At 35.4% G+C, this 27,670-nt stretch overlaps 3 protein-coding genes across 16 annotated transcripts in view; 1 reads left to right on the forward strand and 2 right to left on the reverse strand.

Moving 5' to 3' along the window:
* Positions 1 to 15,554, reverse strand: part of Obsc (Obscurin) — a 48,326-nt gene extending 32,772 nt beyond the window's left edge. For 4 of the 13 annotated variants that reach the window (XM_072898939.1, XM_072898937.1, XM_072898940.1 and 1 more), the window contains exon 1: positions 288 to 5,695. In XM_072898939.1, the coding sequence (XP_072755040.1) occupies positions 288 to 4,895 (4,608 nt within the window). In that variant the 5' untranslated portion in view covers positions 4,896 to 5,695. Of the gene's footprint in view, positions 1 to 287; positions 5,696 to 10,895; positions 10,985 to 11,252; positions 11,328 to 14,968; positions 15,228 to 15,273 lie in introns of those variants that run through there. The other 9 variants (XM_072898950.1, XM_072898944.1, XM_072898946.1 and 6 more) reach the window with 8 other exon arrangements.
* Positions 15,555 to 16,408: 854 nt separating this feature from the next.
* On the forward strand, positions 16,409 to 20,075 carry LOC140669396 (uncharacterized). Of its 2 annotated transcripts, none has more exons than XM_072899193.1 (5): positions 16,409 to 16,728; positions 16,802 to 17,318; positions 17,598 to 19,089; positions 19,474 to 19,710; positions 19,813 to 20,075. In XM_072899193.1, the coding sequence occupies exons 1-5, from the start codon at positions 16,550 to 16,552 to the stop codon at positions 20,073 to 20,075; spliced, it is 2,688 nt and encodes an 895-aa protein (XP_072755294.1). In that variant the 5' UTR covers positions 16,409 to 16,549. The 2 variants fall into 2 exon arrangements, with proteins under 2 accessions (XP_072755294.1, XP_072755295.1); XM_072899194.1 differs by having other exon boundaries at positions 16,582 to 16,699.
* Positions 20,076 to 20,412: 337 nt separating this feature from the next.
* LOC140669278 (uncharacterized) overlaps positions 20,413 to 27,670 on the reverse strand; it is a 10,251-nt gene continuing 2,993 nt past the window's right edge. Inside the window, exons 4-14 of the mRNA XM_072898962.1 lie at positions 27,586 to 27,670; positions 27,404 to 27,509; positions 26,891 to 27,120; positions 26,143 to 26,527; positions 25,631 to 26,061; positions 24,171 to 24,801; positions 23,839 to 24,087; positions 21,113 to 21,311; positions 20,883 to 21,030; positions 20,633 to 20,735; positions 20,413 to 20,559 (exon numbers count right to left, since the gene is read on the reverse strand). The exon at positions 27,586 to 27,670 is cut by the window's right edge and continues 25 nt beyond it. Coding sequence (XP_072755063.1) covers positions 20,491 to 20,559; positions 20,633 to 20,735; positions 20,883 to 21,030; positions 21,113 to 21,311; positions 23,839 to 24,087; positions 24,171 to 24,801; positions 25,631 to 26,061; positions 26,143 to 26,527; positions 26,891 to 27,120; positions 27,404 to 27,509; positions 27,586 to 27,670 — 2,636 coding nt within the window. The 3' untranslated portion in view covers positions 20,413 to 20,490. The remainder of the gene's footprint in view (positions 20,560 to 20,632; positions 20,736 to 20,882; positions 21,031 to 21,112; positions 21,312 to 23,838; positions 24,088 to 24,170; positions 24,802 to 25,630; positions 26,062 to 26,142; positions 26,528 to 26,890; positions 27,121 to 27,403; positions 27,510 to 27,585) is intronic.

Below are 27,670 nucleotides of genomic sequence, written 5' to 3' on the forward strand. Positions count from 1 at the left end.
TAAAATCATTTATGCCGTTTCATTTTTACTATACCTTAATCGATACTGGATCATTAACATATTATTATACCTCAATATAGAATATATACTCCATCTTAAATCATTATTAATATATAATATATATAAAATAATTCATTATTAATATATAAATGATTAACCTTTTTAATTTAGTTTTAAACTAATAATTATAAATTATTAGTTTATATAAAATAAAATAATTTATTGAAAGATTTACAAGTATAGACGAATTTAATTACACTATGTTCTCCATTTTTTTCATACTTTACCCGCTCAAGACTGTTCTTTTGCCGAGCGCTATTCAATCTCTTCAGGCTCGGTGTATTCTCCCTGCTGACTGAAAGAATAGCGACCGACTGTTCGGACTTCGACAAGGTCGTACCACTGCTCTCTTGCTTGTGGGAGTTACCGTTGGCGGAACTATCCAAGCTACTAGCGACCGAAGTTGTGCCGGTGAACGTAGTGGACATCACTTCAGCGTCTGTATCTATTTCCTTTGCCATCGGACAGCAATACATAGAAAATCGATGGGCAGTCGGACGATTCAGTCTGAGTGCCGAGAACACGTGCAACGGCTCGAAATGATGTATACCGTCCTCGTCGAGAACAGTGTAGGCGACTTCGCCGGTCAGCACCGACCGGGATGCTTCTCGAGGTACAACCGCCTGCAGACCTTGTTTCAGAATCATGAAGATGGATGACGGTCTATGACTTCTTCTCAGCAGAAATTCCTCCATCGCCAAGCTGTTGTTGGCGTGCAACAACGCGGTCGGAACGTCGACCGAGGATAACAATGGACCCTCTTCGGGTACAATCATTAGCGCGGCGCTTTCTCTTACGAGAGTTCGCAGTCGCGGATCCGTTCTGGCTAGTTCAGGATCGCTGCATAACTGTCCAAGGGCGTTCTTGAAAGGCGGCCGTTCTTCCGCGAGTCTTCTCATGATCGCCAGTCTCTTCAGCACGTCCATGGTAACTTGGTCGTTCGCCAGCACCTGAGTGGATTTCTCGTCACTGATCACAGCCAGGAGACTACTCGCCGTGTCGGACATGCCCAGGGCTCGTGCTAGGCCCACTGCCTGCAGCAGCATCTCGCGTACGTCCGGTCCGTGTTGGGCGTTTAATAGCTCCTTCACGCGAATCTCGCTTGACTCCCGGACGGCCTGGACAATTGCTTTGTAAACTGTCTCAGTTGCTTCCTTCTCCGTCACCACGTTCGCCACGTGTCGCGATACGTTCTCTAGAACGAGTGAAATCAATTCGGGATCGTTTCTCGAGACAGTTCGAAAGGCCGGTCCGATCAGGTCTGTGCTATGCTCTTCTTCAAGAATCATTGACAGCTTTTCGATCACGGTGTCCACAGTGTCCACTTTTTGCAAAGACTGATCGGAACTCATAGCCGACTTGAGTATGTTAACTTTACTGTTCTTAACAGTTAGTAGTTCCGATAACACGTTCTGGCAAAGAGAACTACGGTTCTGTGGAATCAAGAGACTTTTCAGAACTTCGTCGACTGATCGATCGACGTCTTGACCGTTTTGACGCAATAATATGTTGAAGGACTCGCTAATGGAAGAATAAACAAAATCTTGAGAGTTATTATCTGACGTTATCTGTTGATCGTCCGATAACATTAAGACAGCTGCTGTAATTGCACCCTGAAGAAGTTCGATGCTGTTGTCGCCATTTGTTCCATTTTCTTTTTCTCCTTTTACAGCAGGCAAATGGATACCATTGGTTAGCACTGCTGCATTTGTGGGATTTAAATCTCGTTGTTGTTGTAAAACTATATTTTTCGCGAGTTGCGCGACCATTGACATGATTTGTGCCATCTTCACCGCCGTGCCACCTTGTAGACTCAATTTCGTCGTCGCCACGGCGAGAGCCTGCTCCACTGCCTTCGGATTTACATTTACGTCTACTGACGGCAAGCTCGTCGCGACTTTCCGTCCCACAGACAATCCTGCTTCGGATAGTTCATGTAGCATTTTAGCATCTATACTAGTCTGGCCGCGATGACGAAACCGTGGATTATAATTTAAATGCTGTGGTCGCAGCAATCGCAGTTCTTCAGGCGTGACCTCAAAGCTCTGTACAGAAAATTCCAGCTCACCCTCGGGCGTATCAATTAAATCGGGAGCAACAAAACAAGGACCTTCTTCCGTCTGAACGATCTGACCTGGTACGAAAGTCACACCCATCTCTCCCGCTTCCACTACACGACCTGGTACAAACCTGGGCCCGTCTGGTGTGTCAACTACTTGCCCGGGCACGAATCTGGATCCTTCCTCCTCAGTATAGATGACTTGACCGGGAATAAATGTTGGGCCGACCTTGGTATCGACGATCTGGCCCGGTACGAAACGCGGTCCATCTGCAGTGTTTACCGTTTGACCGGGCACAAACTTAGGCCCCGTCCGGGTCTCTACTATCCGACCAGGCACAAACTTTGGTCCGCTACAGGTGTCGATCACTTGGCCCGGCACGAACTCTTCCCCTTTTTCTGTCATGACTATCTGACCCGGTAAAAAGCCATCCTCCGTCATAACACCCGGCACAAAACGCGGCCCGTCCTTGTCGCCGCTTACTAATTGGCCCGGTACGATTTTCTTGCCTTCCGGTAGCTTCTTTACATTTTCCGGGAAAAACTCGATACCTCCCTCTGTCTGCACCATGTAGCCAAAGATCTCACGTTGCTGAAGAATCGATACCGCGTTTGTTGTTCTTGAATCCACCGGTATGCCGACGGGACCGGCATCTTGAAAAATTACTTCGTCGAATTTCTTCGCCGCAATAAACTCGAAGCCTTTTTCGGTGACGACAGTTTGTCCCGGGTAAAAAATTATGTTTTCTGGAGTTTTCATTACCTGACCCTCAATAAACTTCTGACCTTTCAGAGTATCAAGTGTCATTCCTGGCACGAATGTCGATGTATTTTCCCTGTCCTTGATAATGCCTGGTACAAAATGCTTCTCATCTGATTTCGTGGTGACATATTGTCCAGGAACGAATCGCAAACCTTCGGTTGTCAGCAGTGTTTGTCCAGGAACAAATTTAGGTTCGCCGTTTGGTGATTCGACGCATTGGCCAGGTACAAATTCATATTTGTCGTTAATAAGCACGTTCTGTCCTGGTACGAAAACCGATTCGCCGCGGTAATCCGTGACGGTCTGGCCTGCCATAAATCGGTCTCCGTCTGGAGTGACTACGATTTGTCCCGCGACGAAAGTTCCGTCCATCGTTATTTGACCGGCCACGAATTTCGGGCCCTCCTCCGTCAGGACGGTTTGACCTTCGACAAACTTGACGCCGTCACTCGTATGGAACGTCTGACCTTGAACGAAACGTTCGCCCCGCTCCGTCGTCAAGGTCTGCCCGGCGACAAACACCGGGGTTTTCGCTCCATCTGACTCTTCGACAGTGACGATCTGTCCAGGAACCAGAAGAGGCCCGTCAGGCGTGTTGAGAGTGAGTCCAGGCACAAACGTGGGACCTTGAGGCGTTTGCAGGGTCTGACCGGGCACGAAGACAGCGCCTGATGGTGTCTGTACTGTTTGGCCTGCGACAAATTTCTCCGCTGATTTGATATCTAATTTGAGACCTTTGACATTGTGTATCGTACTTTTTTTGCCGGTGGGTAGATTTCGTATCAGTTCGGGAACCTCGTCTATCCGAGGCAGACATTCCAATGCTGATTCTCCAGCTTGAACAAGTTTTTCGATTATATTCGCACTCTCTTCAAGTTCATCTTGCGAGATATTCTGAATAGCGCTTTGCAGCGTCACATTCGGGTTCGCAATTAAAGGTGTCAGAGGTTTTGCGATTGCGATTGCTTCAAAACCTCCTACGGAATCGAACATGGGACTGGTGTACAGAATTGGTTCGCGATCTATGAACTGCAGCTCGGCCTTTACAGGAACTGGCATATTTTTTATTATTGGCACGTCGGCTGGTTTAATCATATTGTTTTGAAATAAGTTCCAGTCTAATACATTAGAGATCGGTTTCGCTACGTCCTTGAGAGCATTCGAAATATTAACGATGTCGGAAGACTGAACTCTTGCTTGTTCCGCATCTACGTGCCTCCAGTTTTCCGCCAGCGTCTCCATTTTAATATCTTCCTTGATACTTCTTAACTTGAGCTGTTTGGCACGCCGGAGCTCTTCCTCGTCGGCCGCCTTCTCCTTTTCCTCGAAGATCCTCCTCGCATAATTTAACGCGGTCTGCTTTTTTCTCTTTCGCTTTCTAGCCTCGGCCTCCAGCCTTTCTCGCTCCTTCAATACTTCCTCTCGCGGTCCCAATCCGTCGTAAAGATTTTCAAAATCTTCCAGATTCTTGAAGTCCACAGACACGTTTTTGCCCCGCTTTAGTCTCAGCAAAACAGTGTCACAGTCCCGCGAGAGCATGACGTCTTTGACGTCCCCATCCCTAACAGCGGCTTCCAATTTCGCCGGGAAGACGAGACTGCATCTTCGTTCCTCCACCGTGTATACAAACTTTTCTTCCTCCTCGATGGGAGTCTCTTTCGCGTTCAGGAGCTCTCGTAAAACGCGCTGCTGCTCGCCTTCGCCCTCCAAGATCGGAAAGACGTAGCGATAGTCCTTGAGCACCACGTGCTTTTTCTTCTCGTCGACGATCAAACCGGCGGTATAGTGGTGCGGCCCCAGGCCCGAAGCGTTCGTCGTGATCTTGCATTTCGACTTGTCGTGGGCGTGCGCGCCCAGTAACACCGGAATGTAATGATGAGTCGGCAGACCATAGGACTTGCCGGTAATGCGACAGAATCGCTTCGCGTCCGCCGGACTTATTGGCGGTAACAGGGGAAAATAATTCGGCCTGGGAAGACCCCGGCTTTTACCCGTAATCCTGCAGAAGGACATTGTCCACCTCCGAGATGATCATTCGACATTCGATCTTAGAGTCATCGGTACAAGCCCTGTCGCTCTTGTTATTGTCTTCGAAATCAATTATAGCAGTAGATTATTGATTATTCTTCCGTGTTGAGTACGTGAAAATTCTGTGAGATTGCATAGATGCTTCACATTTTTTTACATTGATAATTTGAGACCCCTCAATCGGTCTTTATAATCTTAGAATCAATTAAAGCGAAAGTTGATTGAGACCGCGAGTAAATGATATGTATAGATATTGTGAGATTTTGGGTGGTCTAGATTTATCTGAATACGAATTCTCTCGCGGATGGTTCATTGATCTTAAAAACTCATTGTGAAAGCTCACGTTTTAAGCGATTATCACGGAACAAAGATTGAGCTATGCTTTCTACTTCAGGATTAAAGTGCAATTGTATTCGTTTATGCTCCCATCGTTAATAAAACCATTATACCGACGAATAAATGAACATTAACTTGAAACTTGGCATCTCGACAACGGAAATCGTGAATTCGCGCATTCGATCATTCGCACGCGTCGTCTCGCCCCCATCGAATTTTGTCTCAACGTCTTTCGTCGATTCATTTATGTTGCACGTGTCTCGATGAGTATAATTTCCGACATACACACGATCTTCTTTCCTTTTCTAAACAAAATATTTAATTCAAAACACAGTACACTTAATTTCTTATTATACGTCTTCTTAATTGACGGAGGAACTTGATTACGTATTTTTTTATATTTATAATGATTATTAATAATAAAAAAGTTTTAGCTTATCATTTTTGAATATACGGAATAATTTATCTTATTTTATTATGTACATTTTTTATTGATTCACAGATTAATTTTGTTGACATATCTACCATAATGTATTTTCTTTATAATTTTTAATTGTACGAATTTTTTCAGGATGATTTTTTACTATCAGTTAGTTTTATTATAATAAAGTAATAAAAATTTATTTTCTTCATTGCAGAGAAGAAATTCTACTGTCAAAGTTATACATGTTCAAAATTATTCTCCTCCTAAAGCTGTAGTATTTTAACCATTTGACATTTCACTTTTCGATTGCTTAATATTCTGCACACGTGTCAACTATTGAGTGACATTACACTAACTTCGCGCTCTTGTAATATTTATAAACTTGAATAAATAATTTTTGTATGTTACTACATGTTACAAATCGTAGTCTTGTAATTTCTCACTTTCACCGATATTCATTAATAAAAAATGTACATATGCGCGATTATACTGCACACGATTTACATAAATGTTTAAAAAAATGGCAAAAATATTGGTTTTTATGTAAAAAAAGCAATTAACTTGTTTTTCAGTATTTACACAGTAATTTTCTTGATTTTTTGACAGCAACAGTCTCGCGAAATGTGTGTGTATGAAAGTTCAATATTAAAAAAAAATTTCTTTCTTCATATTTATTTCTCAGGTAATTTCTGACTCATTTCTGCTTATTTGTTGAAAGTAAAAAATTATTTTCTGTTACACAAACATTTATTCTCGTTAATATCGGAATCAATCGCGTGATGTCCGATTCTCGTTCTAGTCCGATCGGATGTGCTCATTCCTTCATCATTATTTCTGTTCGATCACTCCGTCAGTTGGATTCATTCGTAGGAATTGTCGATTAAACAGTTTTAATTATTATTATCATTCGACTTTTCGCGAGATGCGCTCTCCCGAGAAAAGTGTATCGGCGAGTCGCGGCGAAAGCGAGACTACTCTCGACGTACGAAGTGGCTAAGAGCGGTTTGCACGACGAGTCTCTCTTGGCTCCCACGACCAGAAATAGCTTACCCTTCTTACACTTCTCCAATACATCTTTAGAACATAGTACACGGACCCGGATCCTCGTCAAGTCGTGTGTGGCGCATGTACACCGCGTTTTCGGCGCTCGAGAATTCGAGGGAGTTTTTCATGTCATTTGCGGGATTTCCCCGCAACGTGGAATCTCAATGGCAAGGAATGTATTCGATCGCAAACAGTAATTATAGCGATTATTACATTTTTCTAGTCGTATTTTTAAAGAACAAGAAAGACTATCATAATTTTAACTGCGATATGTAGGAATAAATTTTATTCTTTCAGAGATACGTGACAATCGATATTAATTTTACCTAACAATAAATAATTTTTCGAGAAATAAACAACTTGCCATAATAATTGAATAAAAAGACATTTCAATTAACTATGCATTTTTTCATATCAAATTGCAATTAATTAATGGCGCTCGACGTATCTATGTACAGTGCACGATTATGTTAAAAATTAAAAACGAACAAAATGAATTGCTTTTGGCTAGTTTATGATGCGTGATTATTTATTCGTATATTGCTGGTCGGGTTATACGCTTTGCATGTATAATATATTTCATCGTGAAGCAATAGTCGAGTACACGAACATTATTCAAACACTACAAAATATTTATTGCCGTTTAAATTATATAATAAAGTATTTCGTGTAAAAGTAGCGACTTTGCTATTCTCGTAAAAGTGAATCAGACAGAAACGTACGGTCAGCTAGGGGCGTTTAAATTTATCAATGTATCGATACTTTTATATATTAGATATATCATAAACATGAAATAAAAAAACACTATAATTAAAAAAACGAAATCTATACAAAACAATGAATAAAAATTTATGGAAATTGTATTATTACAATTAAGGATAATGTATAATACTTTTATTTTTCAAAAATATAATTTAAAATTTTTTGTTACCTTTGTAATACATACAATTAATAAGACGTAACTTTCAACTTATTGTAAAATAATTATATTTGAATTACATTTAATTATTTTTAATAAAATAAGCTAATAATATCAGTATCATAACCAGAATAGAATTCAAATAGAATTTGAATTCAAATAGAGTGGTGAGCATCAATTCCAGGGAGTAAAAAAATTCCTGGCACAATGATGAGTTAAAAAGAATAAGAGAACTGACCCGGATGGTTAAGTTTCTCACAGGTGCACGGACTTGCATTGTTGGCAAAATGTCGAAAGGGTGTGATAAAAATCACAATGAAAAACGATGAGAAAGAGCGATACGAGGCGTTTAAACTTAAACATCCATTCGGTGCCAATTCGTTAGCTAGTTGAGATGAAAAATCTAAGCGCAAGAATCGGCGTCTAAGAACGTGGTTGCAAATATTTTTGTACAGGCAAAGCATGCAATTTTCCGCGCGCAACTTTAATGGACCGAAACGAACGTCAACATTTTGTTCCACAGTTATTTACTGTGATTTACGATGACTGTTAGCTCCTTGCGAAGAGTAGCCTGTCAAGTGACTGATGGTGCAAGACTAATATTGATTTATAATAGAGCGGTTTATCGTGATATGTAAATGGTGCCAATCTCAGGCGAAAAATCGTATTTAATCCTGAGACAAAGAAAATGTGATCATTTATGTGTTCTATGCAAAATTAAAATAAATATAATAATTATATATCTTTTTCACCAACAATACCAATTGATGAAAATAATTTAAGATATATAGAAGGTTTAGACTGTAGAAATTACTCGTATGATTGCAAAAGTAAATGGTTAATCGTAAAAAAATGATATCAATCGCGTGTATATATTATACACGTATATATATTTTATATTCTTGTATTCTCTTTTTTCTCGAGAGAAAGATTTCGGAAAATTCAAGGAGGCGCCAGACGCGAGCATTTCGCAGGCAAAATTCGCGATCGCTCATAATAACATACTGACGACCGATAAACGCATCTGGTCGTTGTTGAAGCTATACGTGGTGAAAAGTAGGACAAAAATAGAATCGGGAATAAAAACCAACCACCAACGCACTGGGCAATCGCACCCGACGGATAAATCCCTCGGACTTTGTCCTCGGTCCGTATTAAAAATAACTTATCTGCATAAATGCAACGTTTCATTAAAAATGGGGTAAGATAGAAATTAGAAATTAAATTTGTATGTTAAAAGAAAGCTTTAACAGATAACAGATGTATGTATAAAAAAAAAATAAATTTTATTACTTACTTCTATCTTATCCACGCAGATCCAAAATTATAATAAAATATATGATATAATGATAGTAATATTATGCATCATTTTTATATCATATTATATACTTATAAAATAATCCAGTAAAGAAAAGTTGAAAAAATAATTTATTTTCTTTTTTTCATATTATTGCAATTATTTAAAATGGAGTAAATTTATATAAAACCATTAAACAAATTTTTATGATTCCTCTCTGAAATGAACAAGACTGACAATGAGACACCTGTCATATTTTATCTTCTTTCCAACAGCTAAAAGCCATTTTAAAGATGTCTAAAAAGCAATAAGACGTCTTTAAGTCGTTTTTTAAATGTCTTTTAGGAACATGTGCTATATTGCAAAGAGTGATAATTGAAAAAACCGAATAAATATCAAGTATTTTCAAAAAAAAATTTAGAAATTTGAAACTTGTTTGCTTGATTTTCCTTTAAATTAATTATTTAACAATTATTAGAAAATTAATTATAATTTGATTAAAAAATTAACTAAAATATAATTCAATTAAATTATCTGGTATTCAATATAACGCCCCGTTTATTCTCAATCTCGACGACGCAATTAACAATAATAATAATAAGTTGTCTCTCTCAGATCGCTTTGTACCAATTATCTGTCATTCATATAGTTGTGGTTCCTTATTGCATCTTATATCGCGCTAGACATAGACGACAAATTAAGATCAGAATCCTTCTCTAATTACACGCGATGTGGGTGTTGGACGATTAATTAAGCGGTGTCCATTAGATCTGAAAAACGAGGTGTCTAGGAGCGGTCGTGATGTGCGGCATCGCGAGAACGAAGCGTTATTCCAAGAAACATGAAATGCGCCGACAGAACACATCCCTCGCATGCATCATGCGATGAAGAGAATAGATTAAAAAGGTCTCACGCACACAAGTTGAGCGATGAGAACAAAAAGAAAAAGACACGCGCGAAGACGAAAGCTCGTGTATCGCGGGAGTGCTCGAAATGGCGGTGTGTAGATTTCGGCTTCTGGCAACGAACCAGGTATTCCATCTACTTCTGTCATGTACCCCGTCTCCCCAGTTTCCCCTCGATTACAGTGGTTCGCAGATTTTTCCACTGCTCCGACCCGACATGTCAAAAAAGATGCTGCCGTTGTCAAGGACGCGTCAAACGTGTGTGCTAAATGGAACGCTTGTAGTTAAAGAAAGCTCCAAGTACATTGTTTTTTATACACTAATTCTTTATAGATATAATTTGGAAAAAAATTATTTCTTGTTTTAAAAAGTACTTGGAAATTAATTATTTGTCTATGACAAATTACTCTTTAAAAGAATGTGATTATTGTTGACAAATATTACTAATGTAATTAATATACATTCTTTATTTTATAATTTTTTGTTATCTTTTTTGACACATTTTGTAAATTTAATTTACGATTGATTAATAATTGAAAATGGTCGTCACAAAATTTAATTAAAGAGCTAAAACGTGCTTATTGAAATATGTTTCAAAACCTGTCTGTATAAAACATCAATAATAATGGTATAAATTTTGAGTATATACATATATAATATTCTGTGATGTATAATTTTTCCTATGTACATAGGTACAGAGTAACTTGAAAATTAAACGAGCTTTATTCATTTAATAGCATCAATCATCACTAACATTGAGATATACGTTATTTGTTGTTTTTGGGCAGTTGTTCAAAGACATTTTGTACTTTACATGTTTTACAAGATATTCCATCAAATATAACATTGTTCACTGTAACAAATATTATTTATTCTAATTCCAGACATATCGCGTGGTACATCGTATAAAAAATTTTTTATTATGTAACTAAATCGAAGTTCTTTAATATTGACTAATTAACAAGCTAATATTAATCAATTAATTTAGACATTGTCTTTTTTTTAATTATATTTTTTATAATTTTCATCTTAATGTTTTCGAGAAATGATTATTACTCACCTTGCTCCTTAAGTGTACACTTGCGGTTACTTCTCGTTGAATTGTCGTTCCACTGGTAATGGTACGAGATGATGCCTCCAGTAAAAATTCTGTATAAACAATAATAAAAAATAGAGATATCAATTCTTTCATGATTGAGTAAATCGTCGGAAACTAATACTTAAAGCAACGAAAATTCAAACTTGACATTTATTGCATGACATGTTCGAAATTCTCGACATGCTAAATTTGAAATATGTGTACGTTTAAAATTTATTTGTTGGGTGCTTAATAATAATTAAAGTTAAAGAAAAGTAAGACATTTTTAATTATCGAGCAATTAACAATTTCCAGTAAAAGCAAAATTAATATATTTACCTTTCTTTCTTTTAGATGTGGTACTCGCTCGCGAATTGAATGCCATTTCGTTGTGTTCAATGTTACATTATTGGTCTGAAACAAATAAGAATAAAGCTGAAATATGATTTCAGCTTTGTCAAAATCAATTCTGCTTCTGTATTCTTAATAATAAGATATATCAATAGATATTATATAACAAGTATAAATTATTATTTCAATAATTATTAATGATAAATCTTTTATACATATATATATCGTATCAAGAATGAATTTTCTTTAAAGTATTTAGGCATTTTTGAAGCGCATTCAAATCATATATTTTATTCTCAAATCTGAGAAAACACATTCCTGGCGCTAAAGGTATAAATATAATAATAATGAAAATAATAAAAAATAAAGCTTACATATAAATGTGAAAATGAAATAAAGCGTATAAAAATTAATTTATCTTACTTTATATGTATATAAAAAGATCTTAATGTTATCATTGTTATACTCGGAGCAATAATGGTAACAAAAATATAAATTCAAGTATCAAATTAATATTTTTCAAAATAAATACGAGGCTCGGTGGAACTAAAGTGCAATTCTTAAAGTTTCCTCTTTCTTGAGCAGTAGGTAACTTATCTACATCAAAGAGCCGAGAAACTTGACGAATTTATCCACAAAAGATCTTAGAAAGTTATCATCCATCGCGCTGCCAGATATCTGTTTAAATCCGCATTTAAGATGACGAAATATGTAATAAAATTCGCGAGTTAGTTGCCAGCTAAATGTCAACTATATATGCGTGTTTTAGAGACGAAAAGTTTATCTACATATATCATACAAATAGCTATTTCAATTTATCTTGATGGAAATCTGTGCAATAACATGACACAAAATAAAAAATATAAATAGTTAAATTAGAACGTCTCACATTTTTTCTGATCATTTATTTCTCGAAGACTAATTAATTGTGATATTTTAATTAAAATTCAATTTATCCTAAATTGAGTCAAAAGATTTTTAATTACAGTTGAAGACATTATGCATAGATATTTCTAAGGAAAACGAGAGAGAATCACGTTATGACAGATTTTGATTCTGTCGTTAATGCCATAATTATTTAACAACCACAATAAACCGTGCGTAATGCGCGTATGAATAAAATAAACGTCAGTGGATCAACCTTTTAGTTTCGAGATTCGAAATCTATTTCCGACAATCGTCTGCCGTGATTGGCTGACTCCGCCGGCTCGTCGCGGTGTTGACCGCATTTTCTTCTGTTTCGCCGCTAATCGGGGTCACTTCCGCCATTCGATTTTCGAATTACCGGGATCTCATCGGATTGCGAGATCTAAATGCGAATAAAATGATTATCTCTGAAAAAAACTACGTCTTATAAGTTTATAAGACGTAATTGTGACGTATACCCCGAATCAGTAATTACGATTTGCGAAAAATATATTGTTATTATTCTACGTTAAATATCGCACACAGTTTGCGTTTATCGATCGTTTAAATTTCTATGCATATTTATAATATTGTAAAATTATTTTTTTAATGTATTTATTATTATAATCACGATCGATGACACAACAATTGAAAATCTTGCGTCCGCGATTTTTCGTTGAATATTTTCTGGTTCACTGTGTTGGTGGATGTTATATTCGCTGTTTCACATGGCCAAAACACATGGCCCTATCATAAGAAGAGACTTCCGAATGCAGGTCGCGATCAAAGATTAGCAGTTTAGATGGTTATTATACCGGCAGTGGTTTTGATTAAAGATGAAAGATATTGTAAATATAGATTACGTCTGCATAATAGTAAATGAGTTTTTCTATATTGTTCTATCCAATCATATTATAATCTTTTTAACTTTTAATTAAATCGATTGATTTAATTACAATGCTATAATTTAATTTCGTCGCAAAAAAATTTGAGACAAGATACAAAAATTCTTAAAACTTTGTACTAATGTTTATATTTTCATTTGCTTTAAATATGTAAGAATAAAAATTGACTTTTCCAAGATACTAGTAATACTTAATTACATTACGATCTTTGAGCGTTTTTCTCAAAATAAATCTAAAATTTATTTGCATACATACACATACACACACATAGCTCTGTTTACACGAAACTAAAAACTTGGCCTTCCTACGGTTTGATTCACTGGGATGCTTGACTCTGGGAAACCGTGCCAGGAAAATAGTGCAGCTATTTTGTGGAGCACCTTGAGCATTAGGCTAGAGCCATGCAGCATTTCATTTGGCAGAAATTTCATGCTATACAGGGTGTCCATCCATAAATGTCTATGCAAATATCTTGGTTGAAGTTATAAAAAAATTTAATAAGAGAAATTTGCACGATTTGTAGTCCGTTAAATTAAAATATAAAATATCTCTATCTTTATTAAATGTCCAATTAAAATATAAAATACTCAATTTTTGATCATCTTATCTAAGAATCTATAAAAAATAGGATGATTTCATTTTTAAAAAAATAAAGATAACTTTCATAATTCGAAAAAGTCACACTTAAAATTTTTTTTACATGCACTTTGTTGCTGATTAAAAACTGTGCAAATTTTTTTTAAACTGTTTTATAACTTCAACCAGTTGCGAGATATTTGTCCAATCATTTATAGATGGAAACACTCTGTATGTATTATCTTGTATATATTATCATAGTTGGCCGTCTCACTATTTTGCCTTTTGGCGCCAAACATATTTCACAAATATTCATATCACTTTAATCATAATTGTGAAAGAATTATAGTATATATACATGCGTTATGCGTATGTATACATAGTATGCATACATGCAATAAAAAATCAATTTGCAATCATAATTCTATCAAGTAGTTGACTTAATAAAAATGAATTAATTCTATAAACGTTTAGGATTTGACATTAAAGAATATTGAAACTTTTTTTCTCGACACAAAAGCCTTGTATATTTTTAATTACTAGGACCTATATCTTTTGATCTAAAAAAACTTGATGTGGAACACCAGTCGTTTGCTAGTACAAGTTATTTAAGTGCGACGTTTCGAAAAGTCGAGCGGACAAACAGGCGTTTACTCGGTGATGTGACACCGAATTCCAGACTCTACTAATTGACGACATTATTAATCGGCATCTGTCTCGCTCAAGCAAAATATCTACTTAGTATGCTTTCATTGGTTTGGGAGGCTCGGAATCCAAAGAGGACTATCATCGCGATATTTGCTACGAGCTTCCGCATGGCAAAATGTCAGCATTTTATATCTGTCATCTAGAACAGTCGGATAGAATTCGACGAATAGACCACGCATCGTAATATTATTATTAGGCCACCCTCGACACAACTATGTATGTCGATTGCTTCAATTTCGGCAATTGCTATACGTGATCGATAATCATCTTTTTGCTCCAAAATAAGCAAAATGCTATGTGTCAACAATTAAATTGTGAGTCAGCATGACATTATAGTCTCGATGGATTTAAAAATTATGTACAGTAAAAATAAAAATAAATATAATTATATTCAAGATTAATAAAGTTCTCATAAATAATATTAGTTAGCGACAATCTAAATTTCATTTTCTGTGTCACGAGTAAGATGCAAATTGTTTTCGCGTATTTCTATAACATCAGAAATTAAAGAAAGTTATCGAATCATAAATGATGATGGCACCTGCGCAATTCATAGCAAAATATAACAATTTTATAAATCTCTTGCTCTTGCATACAACATACACATACACATAACGCTCACAGGAGAATCGCGTCCAACCAAGAGGGTTGATTGAGGAGGGAAGGGGGATGAGATTGATGATACCCCACACGATGACCTGACCTGTCGAGCTCTGCGTCGAAATCGCCACCTTAATGCGTGTTCGACACTTGCACAACACACTCGCGCAAAAATAGCACCAACGAGCCGAGCTGACACGGGACGGCCGAGAGAAAGAAGAGCGAAACGACAGCCAGAGAGGAAGAAACGATCAGGGGAAGAAGACGAAGGCGTCCCTCGGGGGAAGAGAAAGAAGAGAAAACTGTGTACTGACCTCTTCGGGATCCCTCCGAGATGCCTCCGGCTCTCTCTTTCTCTCTCTCTTTCTCTCACCACCACCCTCTCCCGGAGGCTGTATATCGGCCTTAGTGCATGAAAGAGGAAAACGACCGCTCGGTTCCTTACTATAAGACAATCTTTCTCGGGACCGGTCTCCAGACGTCGTCGAGTCGCTCGCTCGCCACTTCGGCCACCTAGGGATCCCCGAATAAATCGCCCGAGCCGGTGAGGAAGCCAGCCGACGGCTATCTCGAGACTGCTACCAATGCCAGCGGCAACACGTCCCGATGCCCGAGCGTCGATTCTTCTTCTTCTTCTATTCTCTACCTCCTCGTCGTCATCGACGGCGTCTTCGACGCGGTGCTCTGAATCACTTTTCCAATCCTTTTCCTTTAATCGTTCGATGATATCTTTGATACGTAGGATTTCATTTTGTAAATTCACAATCACTGAGTTAACTTGAATTATTTTTTAATTTAATTTTTTATTTTTCAGATTTTATTTCTTTATTTTTCAACTTATATTTCTATAAAGAGGAGGAGAAGTGACAATAATTCCGTCTCCTCTTTCATTTAGGCCGCATAGAATATTTTAATTTTCAGGAGGCTATTTCGATTTACACAGTGCGAAAATGAAAATACAAATGTTACAAAACCATTATTATGGGAGGCGCTAATTCGTGGCGCAGTTGATCGACCGCGTTTCGACCGCTTCTAATAATAATCGATGCCTACGCCTCCAGGGATTTCACTACGGATCCAAATCGATACTATGACTGGCACAATACACAGGCCGTGTTGTACCGGCTACAATCTCTCTGCTATTGATCAACTGTGACGTCTCGTTAGAGAGCGGTTTCTAGATCGGGAGCGACGGAGATGAGATCTATTTGCGTATTGAGTCATATATTACATCGCGAATTAGTCATTTAATCGCAAAAGTTCCTAAAAGCTTAATTGTTGTAAGAAAAATAATGTGATTCAAAATTCAAACGCAATGTAATATTTTAGTTCGAAGAAACATTGCTGCAATTCTGGAAAATATTATAAACAATTAAAATAATAGTTTAACATATATTATTATCGCAATTCAATTATTACATTTAATAAATTCTTGCCGTTTGCTTTTTTTTTCGTGTGAAAACACCTTTAACCTAATGATGATCTACGACAAAACGAGATCAACGAGAAGAATAGCATTATTCGCATCTCGATTATCGATCTCAAATTTTAATCTGTCAAATATGATTAAATACGGTTAGAATAAAAAAGATGGTGAATTTTCTCATCGATAAAGCGTCAGGCTCGAGTTACGATCAAAATATAAATCTAGGATTAAAGGCAGGAGAAAAGAGGGATTTTCTCGTTAAAGTGACAGATGCTTTTGTAAATGATACCCAGGAACACAGGCAAAGGCTACAGGTACACTTGGCACCGTCTGTCTCCGGCAGGTATTCGCCGATATAATTTTATTGTGTAATAGAGTATTAATACATGAAAGCTCTTTTTCTCGCGATTAAACAGGTTCGTTATGATTATACCGTTGTTAGTCGAAATAATTTGCAATAACGCGTGCGCCGAACAATCAATCATCTCTCCTACAAAGAATTCTTTTGACACGCAAGACAACATTGTATGCAAAAGAGAAGCAATAATGAAAAGATCGAATTTGGATGAACAAAACTCTGAGAAATTTAACGAAAATATAAATCTGAAAGCTGCGCTTGATGATTCCGAACAGGAAAGGACTAAATCCTTGACACAGAAATTTGCAAATGAAGCTCTTAAATCACCACAATTACAACGCAATATAAAAAAGTTGGCAAATTTAAGCGAGCCTCGATATAGTCATTCTAAAGCGATAAAAAATTTACTGATAGATCACAAAGAGACGGGAAGTGTGTTTAAACCAGCTATAAATATAAAAAAGCTGAGTAAGTCGAATCATAAAGGAAAAAGGAAAAAGACGAGGAATAAACGTAAACATGCAATAAAACAACATAAAAAGCATCCTTGGTTACACAATCAAAATTATATTAAGGTAAGGAAAATATCATTATATTATTTATGGTATTATTATCTATTTTTTGTTATAAATCTGTAACGAAGAAATGTCACACAAGAGACAAGTCTGTAAATTTCATTTCGAGCAACTTTATTTTTTTCGAGATATTTGTGAATTTCGTGAAGAATAGATACATAACTAAACCGTTTAAAAATTATTGTCAATTCAAAATACTTTAAAAGATAATCTACATAGAAGTTCTTTCTTCTATTTAAGTCTCGATTTAATTATAAATAATTGTGCATTATTGTTTAGAAAAAGCCACAAAAAATAAATCCATCTGCTAATCTTAATGACATAAACCAGCGAAATGTCATAAATAAAGAGACATCGAGCAACTCAATAATAAAGAATAATATTATTCAACGAAATTCTATAACTGAAAATGATGCCTATCATTCTTTAAAAAATAACATCGTGAACCCTTCGCAAACAAAACGACGGCATTGGAAAATCGACGATGCGATTTCATCGAAACATGACAGCAGGATAAAACACTTAATGCGAACGACTACGAAAAATCCCAGAATAAAGGATCAAGGAATCGAATATTCCAAGTATTACAATAATAACCCCGAAGCAATTAACGTGCAATTGAAACGAGACGAAATGGAGATTGGAAATGATAGAATCGCTAGGCAAATCTCGAACGGCAGTTCTATCTTCAACAGTAATCCGTTTCATCATCGTCCGCAGTTCAAGCGACAATTCTCAAAGAATAAGAAAGTAGAAGATTCCTACAACAAGGATTTAATTTACGATAATTCGTTGAAACCTTGGGAGAGCGGTCATTCCCTGATCGCTCAATCAGAAGAAGATAATACTATCGATCACGTGCCCACGTACTCTCCGATACTAATCGATCAGAAACTCAATCCAGGAAACTTGTATTATATTCCCGACGAAACTCAAGAAGATCCGACGTTTAATCAGTTTCAAATATCGAATATCGATCGGTCTTCTAAAGATAATGTATTATTCGCCAATGGAATGGACTCTTCTACTGACACTTTGATCAATTCTGATCTCGATTGGATGCAAATTCTTACTACTAACGCGAACACAATCTTTGATCGACAAATCAAAGCCGAACAAATTCCTAGCAAAGTGGAACGGAATAGGTTGAATGTTCCTCGTCTGCATTCGAATTTAAGTATTGAATCAGAGATGAGCAAACCTGAGGAAGTGCAGGTGCTTTATCCTAACACGAGAGGTCTGACAGGAGTTTCGGTAAACGCACCGCACATCCTTCGTAAAGTTCCCGGTACCTTGAACGTATACATCGCGGAAAAAAATGTTAGGCCTGAGTTCAATGAATATGTTTATTCTACAAGACAGCCTCACAAGATTAATGATCACGTTCCGGATCTTTCTCAATCGATCGTCAATCAACCGGTGCAGCATATTTTGATTCCTGATCGAGAGAAAGATGTCACATCAAATCGATACAATCGGTATAAGAGTGATAAAAAATTAGCACTGGCTAAGGAAGTTCGTAAAGCGAAACAGGAAGCGGCTGCTCGAATTTTCCGCGAACGAAACAAGAGTGACAAGAACGAAGAGTTGGCCAATAGTGATATATACGACGATTTTACGCCCGCGACGAAGACGACGGAAGAAACACGACGAGCGTATATTTCTGCGTTAAACGAAACCAAGGAAGTCGCGAATCGGATATTAGAAAAGATTGTCGACGAACTGGAGGAGATTAAATCAGATCGAGCGACTGAGAACGAACAAAGAGAAGGTTATTATGTAATTCGAATCTCTCTCTCTTTTTCTCTCGTTTTTGCAAAATTAAATTTTAATTAGCAAAGCGTTTAATTTGCAAGATATTTAATATTACGGGTATATAACTTCATTCTTGAAAAATTTAATTTAAATTTTGATTAGCCAATATACTTATATTAAATATTATATTTATTCGAAATTTTTTTCAAGGAAAAGTCAATTCATAAATAATTCATAAATCATTACAATTGAAGTACAATAGAGAAAAAACAAAACTTTTATATTGATTTTATCTCGAATATCACAGTAATTTGACAAAATACTTATTAAAAAAACATTGTTAAATACACACACACGTATACGTACATTTTTGATAAAAAATTAATTAAACTTTATTCAGGTTTACCTTGCAAGATATCGGGATCGTGGGTAACCACGCAGGGTGGAGTGCGGATCGACATGAAAGTCGCTAATTGCACCATAAATGTGACTCTCGCCAAATTGTCGCCTATGCCTGCTTATCAGAGTTTGCTGGATCTCACCTGGAATTTGACCGGATACGCACCATTCGTGGTGGGTGGTCCATTCTCCTTGTTCGCCATTAACAATCGCACAAAGTCTCTGGCGGTATTTGCAGGTATTCGAGACGCATGTCCGAAAATAAATTATAATTTTACATTATGTGCGCGAGGAAAATTAATTAAAGAATTAAGACAAAGATCTGTGATATGATACGCAGGTGCGTGCAGAGTATGCCAAGGTATCGATACGATAGTAGGAGTTTGGTCGGTCGCTCATAATCCACTGGACTGCGAAGACTTTCAGATATCCACGAATGTTTATAACGACATATTTCGCCGTACTAAATTATCATCGGAGATGAAAAGAAAACACCGAGAGATCGTACGATTGTTTCAAAAAGATGACAAAGAGAACGCAACAATAGTCTCGAATAATACAATACAGCACAATAGCACGTTACAACGAAATAATACGTTGTAATAGAATAAAATAGAGAAAGAAAAAAATTTAAATAACGAAGAAATTTTCTTCAGGAATTAATAGAATAATAATAGATTGAAAAGCAATTAGTTAAAAAAAAGATACAAAGTCTTTTATATTAGTAATTTTTTTTGTAAACTTAAAAAAATGCAAACTTTTTTGTATTTTTCTCAAGTACCTATTAATAATTATATCAATATTGCTTTTATTGATATTGTATATCAATATAATTTAAGGAAGTATATATGTAGACAATCTAAAATAAATTTTTATTTGTAAATTTGATTAGAGGTTTAATTTTCTTATCTAATTCAGACAGAACATTGATCTTTGGTGTATGTGTGTGTGTGTGTGTGTGCACGGACAAAACAAAAAAATAATAATCCAGATGCTTATTATAATATTCCATTTGTTATTACATCTGCTTAATTGCTTTAACATCTGATAAACATTGTCGAATGACATCATAACCCGACACAACGATCTGTAATAAACTTTGACATTTAATAATCGATATTAAATAATTAATGAAAAGATGATACATTTGTATACATTACCTTCAGCGTACCAATTTGCCTATTTCGATAATCCTTGACTGACAATGACACATGTCTGCTGCCATTACCAAGTGCGTATTTTTTTATATCAAAATTTGCGTAACTAGAAAAGATCAGTTATCAAATATTAAACATTATAGCGCACACCGAAAGATTAAAATTATTTTTCCATATTCAAAGTGAATTTTTTTATGTATCGTTTTTACAACAATCCAAAAACACTACAAATAAAATAAATCACAGTACTCACCCAACTTCCTCGCATTCTTTAGTTTCGCTTTCCTCGGGTAGTGGTTCACTAATGACAATAAATTTGACGTTTGGACTTATAGATTCGGTCAACATGGAGCATAACATATTTCTCTCTACAGCCTGTGTCTTTGCATCTACTCGAAATTCTAAAATCACAATATTCATTTACTTATTCCTTTATTCTTGATTAAAAAACATTCATCTTTATATATAAATTAACAAATTTACTTTTCATATAATTGTAAAATATTTCTTGATTAGCTGTTTTTGGTTTTCTCATGGAAACAGTCTCCATATCTTCGCCGCTATATCCGAGGAAGGAATATTCCACATAAAGCAATTGTATCTCATCATTTTGCATGATAGAACTTCCGTCCAGAAGCTGTATGCTCGTTATTTCTATGGTGATCGTATCTTCTTCGGGGTTCTGAAAAAAGCAAAAATAAAAAGTTAGATTTAATAATTACGCTAAAGTACACTATAATGTTACGCACAATATTACGTATACATATTTAGATATCGATACTTTTAGATATACCCTTCTGCATTAGAAGTGTGCTAGTGTACATAATTACTAAGTTCATTAAAGATGTATCGTAAAATATCGTAAAAAGGGCGATGTTAGTATTAATAATCTCATTGTTAGTTCAAAATTTATTGTTATTTTATAAATAAATTTTATTTAATAAATAAATATCATTTTTAAATTAAATTTTAAAAAATGATAAACCTCAAATTTAATTTTCGTCAAATAATTAGAGAAATAACAGTAAAATGTATTTTAGATTTTTTAAATAGCTTTATAAGCTTATGCTCGCATGAAGCTTATGTTCGTAATCTAGCATCCTTCTCGCGAAGCATCTTAAGTTTAACTGAGCAAGTATAACTAAGAAACACTCTCGTACGCTAGTGTCATGTTGGTAATCTTGCCCGTCCACGTGATTTAACGATTTAGCTCCTGCAAATATTTTTGGACGACTAGTTGAGCGAACGTTACTTTTATCGGCATATGAATATGCGAATACGGAGACGTAATTAATTACTAATTATATTGGCAGAAGTCAACTGGCTCTTCTCCCGATACCTCTCCCAGTTTTTTTCCGAGAGAACCTCGCCCAAGTCACGGGTCACGCTATTTGTTCCTTTGAGCATCGAAATGTCCTGAATAGGACCGGAATCTCGATAATTTCCAAATTGTGCGTTTTTATTATCTTTTATACAATCGCGAGAGCTTTTCATAAGATTGCATAACGTATCTTACATTCCCGACTAATGTCCTAAACTCCTGCATGCTCGATGAATCCCGCAGTTTGTCGTTTCTCTGCCCCTCGACGTTATCGTTATCCATAAGTGCATCAGAATCTGGACTAATTGAAATCATTTATATAACTTTTATAATATATATAAAAAAAAGATAAAATTATACAAAATACTATTTTTCTGTAAGATTTTCTCTTGTCATATTTCAAAACATGACAAATTAGATTTGGTAAATAGAAGAAGAAGATAACAAAAAAGAAATCTTACCATCTTGCTGTAATCTTATCTTCTTCGGATCTTTTATTCGTATCATTGCGGAGCGGAGAAAAATCTTTATTATTGTTATTCGCGTTGTTGAAATTAGCATTTTCCTCTTCCGAATTTTCAGTTTCATATTCAAAATCTGCGTTTTTAATCATCGCAGTTTCTCACAGTTAAATTTGAATCAAATATACAACTCTTAATTATTCAATTATAAAATTACTTATTTCTACTGGCGATTGGGTTTGTAGCTCTATTGGTTCTTCGCGCTTCGTGACATCCTTTTGATCCTGTTTCTTTGGACTTTCTTCGAACTTGATCGCGTTAAGCGGAGGAGGTAGAACAAAAGTTTTTTCCATATTATTCGCGTTCTGTCTTATCGAGGGCCCTCGGAAAGCTTCTCGCATCGTTGTTATACCGCATTGCTTTTTAAAGGCTTCGACCATGTCGACGTTGCAGCTCAATCGGACCCAGAGCGATAGCTGACCGAAATTGACGCCGAAGAAGCAAGAAATAACGCTGTTGACAGGTACAACGTAATGTAGCTTGTTCTGTGGATAATCCAGGATATCCTTGATGGAGACTTTCGCTCGAGCGAGCGTGCAACTGGTATCGTTTCGACGAACAATATTCACTCTGAAGACCAGGTAATCTAATAGTACGTTCTTGAAGAAGGAAAAGAGATCCGCTATGTGATACACGGAGGACGAATTGAATATGAGATTGGGGCACTTCATTCTCGGCGTATAAGCGGTCTTTTCACCCCAAATGTCCCAGCTTATATAAATATGAAGATTGTATATGTCTTCTTCTTCTGGGATTTTCGCGATCTGACGATTTCAAAACAATAAAATAATTTTCTTCAGTTAAAAAATAAATGGCACTTGTTATATATAGCGTATGCATATAATATATCCGATAAAGTTTTTTTTAATATTTTATTTTTTATCGCGCACAATATTTTATAGTTTTTAAGTTAATAATATTATATATGAGGCTATATCCGGATAAGCATACAAAAAGTGCCCCCGACGAGTTTTCAAATAATACTTGGCCTGTCATTTCCTAATTGTAAAAAAAATTTTCCTCAAAATTTAAGCTCCTTATTAACTTTATTATTTCCTGAGTTATCAGGAAAAATGTCATTTTTGGTTTTTATTTTTCTTTTCTTCAGGACATGATAGGCCAAATGTCATTTAAAAACTCGTCGGCACTTTTAGGATGCTTATCCGGCTGTAGCTTTTATATGCTATATTAATTTCATTTGTTTATGGGAAAAATAAATAGTATGAGTGATCAACGACATCAAAATATATGGGCATAAATATGATGTGACGTAAAATAAAATCCAAGTTTATTATTTTATTTGATACGTATTATTTTATATATAATTTCTTGGCAAATTTTGATGTCGTTTTACTTGTGATACTAACCGATGTTGAAAGTTGCAGTCGCGAAATGTGAATCTCTATGAGACCTTGCCTATCGGTAATTAATAGAGGAAAGCACTTCGTCGGACACGGTGATAATTTCATACAGTCATTTAGACATTCGATTTCACAAGGTATTTTCTGCTTCTCTTCCAGACATGGGTCCTTCGTTTCGCGCATGTGACACGTTAAATTACATCTGGGATAGTGCGGTGACTTTAGTCTCTTCAGTTTTTTTATCGTTTTTTCTGCCTGAAGGAAAACCATTGACGCACGTTACGCTATATACTGAACAATTTTACATTTTACTGGGAAAACACTTTGCACTAGCTTACACAGAAGTCTTTACTGATATCGCGATATGATGATTTTCTTAGTACTTTTTCGTGAATCATAGGAAAGAATTTAATATCAAACGGACTTTTCATCGATGAACCGGTATCTTTCACTAAGACAGTTGCAGATTTCTTTCCACATGTAATATTTCTGTAATCCTCGGTGTCAACGGCGGTTAATTGAGGAGCACAGGTCGTACAATGAGGATCGGAATCTAAATTTCGCGTTACAACTTTTATTTTTATTGCGGATAAAATATCATTCATTTTTTCGCTTCCGTAGATATATTTGTCAATGCATACGATATAATTTCTATCAATTATTCTTACACAATTATCATTACCGAATTTTTTCACTGCGTCTGAACGAAGACGGCTTTGCTTAATACCACGAGTAGTTATCACAGAAATATTATTGTTAACATCAAGCGGATTCTTGATCGTAGAAACTTGATGGCTTGTAAAGGTTTTTTCTTCAGGATTGCTAAACGGTATATACTCTTGCAAAACGTCGAATAGTCGAGTCAGAAACATTTGATTTAATGCTACGTTCGGATTCTCCGCGAGCCTTTTTCGTGAACACTCAGGATTTGATTCGTCATGAAGTAATCGAGAAGATATTTCTCCAACACTGTAATAAATACTCATGATATTATATATGATGCCCCATCTTTTACATAGTATTATAAATAAAAATTTATATAGTGTATAATGTGATGATAAAAAAATAATTATAACAAAATTACAGTAAATATTATATAAAACGCTATTATAATCATATATTTATTTATAAATAGAATATATAAAATGTCCTATATACTTTTCTAGAATATTAAATTACTTTTTAACTTTTTGAACACATAAGGTTTTGTGCAATACACAAATTATTGATTTCCCTATAATCTACGATACAACAAATACAAAATGTAAAATGTTAATTATTATATTATATAGTTGTTATAAATTAAGAAAATATCCAGAGAAAGTTAAAAAATAAATATATCTATTCACATAATACATACAAGCACTAACACAATATAGAACATTTAACCAATCTTTTTTGTCAGATGTTTGTTCTGTATATAGCAATAAATTCTATATTTATATTTATATTTTTCCCATACTTGAATTTATAATATACATATTTGTTAGTTGATGTTACAAAAAAATTCCTAGCTTACAATTTTATAATTTAAGCTAAAGAAAATTAAGTATAATTATATATCTGTTCTTACGAACGTTTTTAGTACTATTTATTTTAATTCTATAATTATATTTCATAATTATCTATTTTTAATATCGATTCTTATTATCATAAATACTGCCATTACATCTGTAATGAGTTTGCGAAATTTTATCACTGAAGAAAATAATAATAAAAAGCCAATAATACTAAACGGTAAAGTCTCTGTCAATAATTAGAATCACCGAACAATAGCTTCTCGAGAGGTACGACTTGCCTGTGCCTCTGAGCTATGTCCAAAATACCCGTATATTCTTCCCTTGGAGTAATTCTCGACGCGTCAAGAGGTGTGTTAATTTGTGCCTGATCCAACAGCTTTAATATTTTTTCACGGGATAAAACATTCGTGACATTTGTTTCTGGATTCGTCTTCCATTCTTTCAACGACTGCGACGATCCCTTCTTCTCAATTTTTTTCTTCTCTTCACTTTTCGTCATTGTACTCTGTTCTTTTATGCTGGTAGTGATTATTACTGTTTGTACTGATTTATCCGCGAATAATAAACTCTCTCGCGTGATACTAACAGGTTTCTCCAACTGCATAATTTTGTCGTACATCTCGCAACATTTCATGCATTGCTTTACATTGCAATCCGATGATAGGGACATTTTTGAGACAACAGCGTCACACTTTTGCTTATGAAAAGACTAAAAATATTACAAAATTAGAACTCATTCAAGTACTTTTTATAGACAACTTCTAAAATATATATACAAATATATACTAACCCCTACTTGTACCGTCAAGGTATCTATATTTGTCTGTAATTCTTGAAGTTTTACGAGCAATCGCTCATTTGTTGCCTTTAACGCTACAATGGTCGCTTGCTCGTTACTGAATGCAATTTTCAAGGTTTGTTGATCCTGAGCACTTAAAGAAAGCTGTTTTTTTAATTCCACATTCTCGAATTCGACTTGACTGTATTTCGAAGTAAGCGCCATAAGCTCATTATTATGTTGTTGCAATATTTTAATTTCACTCATATAATCCCGTATCTGTTCATCCTTCTCGCGTAAAGTGAGCTGTGAACTCTTCGCCTTTAACATCTGATGATCAATCTCTGCTATGCGCGTCCTCTCTGACGTAAGCACAGCCGCAATCTCTTGATTATTCCTAGAAAAATCATAAATTTTTAAATTATAAACAACCTCATTCTTGACAAAAAATATTTTTATTGTAATATTTAAATTTTAAATACATATGTGTGTTCAAAATGTATTATATTCGACAAGAAGCATAATTTAGAGAGAAAGTACATAATATTTAATTAAAATATATAATATGTATTCAATTTCATACATTAAAAAATTTTTTTAATTTAGTACAATTAAAGCTTTTTATTTAGGTTCACAATTCGCGATATTTTCAGTAGTTGTGGAATAAAAATTTGTAACCTCGGAATTCCCCGCGAATAAGGAGCTCTGACTGTAATATAATACGACTTATATATTTGAGAGAGAGTTAATGAATATATACTTCGAGGTTTGTTGAAGAGACATTTTCAAGTCGTTAATTTCAATGGTCAGCGAGGTGTTTTTGTCTTGGGCTGATATTAGTTTATCATTTAACTGCTTCATCTGTCGCCAGACTCGTATATACTCCACATTTTCCGCTACCTTTTCCCTTTGAGTACTAGTCGAAAGCGTCAGCTCTTTCTCTAACTCTGTTATACGACATGTCATATCTTTCTTCTGCGCCTCGAGTTTCTACGAAGAAAGGTTGAACACTAGGTGGAAATTATGGCGCATAACATATTAATAACTTTACATATTTGCGAAATTCTAATCACCTGGGCATAAAATCGCAAAATAACTTATATGTGGGTAGTATTTAATTTTTATCTCTTTTGCTATTTTCCATCTATCATCCTATATAAATTTCTTTTATTTTATTTATTTAAAACACTTAACTGCTGAATAAAATAAATGAGATAATATGGGGAAAAACTAAATGTGTGCAAATATTTCGAGTTGTCGAATGTTGTTTTACCTCGATTTTAAGGAGACAATTTCGCATGTCACTATCATCGTCCCTTGCCGCAACGATACACTGACAGGATGGTACTCTCATGCGATTATTTTCACTTCGGCACGTCCTAAAAGAAATCGGTTCATTGTTTCATTGCATCGCGACAATGAGTCATAGCATACATCTCACATGCGTATACTTACACAAGCCCGGAAGACGACGGCCTAACGAGATTACGACTGCGCGATGTCGATCTACCGCTCAATGTGTGACTCAACAATTGATTTC

The sequence above is a fragment of the Anoplolepis gracilipes genome, chromosome 9, assembly GCF_047496725.1.
Source record: "Anoplolepis gracilipes chromosome 9, ASM4749672v1, whole genome shotgun sequence".
In the NCBI taxonomy this organism is placed as follows: Eukaryota; Metazoa; Arthropoda; class Insecta; order Hymenoptera; family Formicidae; genus Anoplolepis; species Anoplolepis gracilipes.

Excerpts from the sequence above, each read along its gene's own strand:
- LOC140669396 (XM_072899193.1), top strand. The coding sequence starts at position 16,550 with ATGGTGAATTTTCTCATCGATAAAGCGTCAGGCTCGAGTTACGATCAA. Across the intron at positions 17,319-17,597 it reads ACAATCAAAATTATATTAAG|AAAAAGCCACAAAAAATAAA; the intron begins GTAAGGAAAATA and ends ATTATTGTTTAG. Across the intron at positions 19,090-19,473 it reads TGAGAACGAACAAAGAGAAG|GTTTACCTTGCAAGATATCG; the intron begins GTTATTATGTAA and ends AACTTTATTCAG.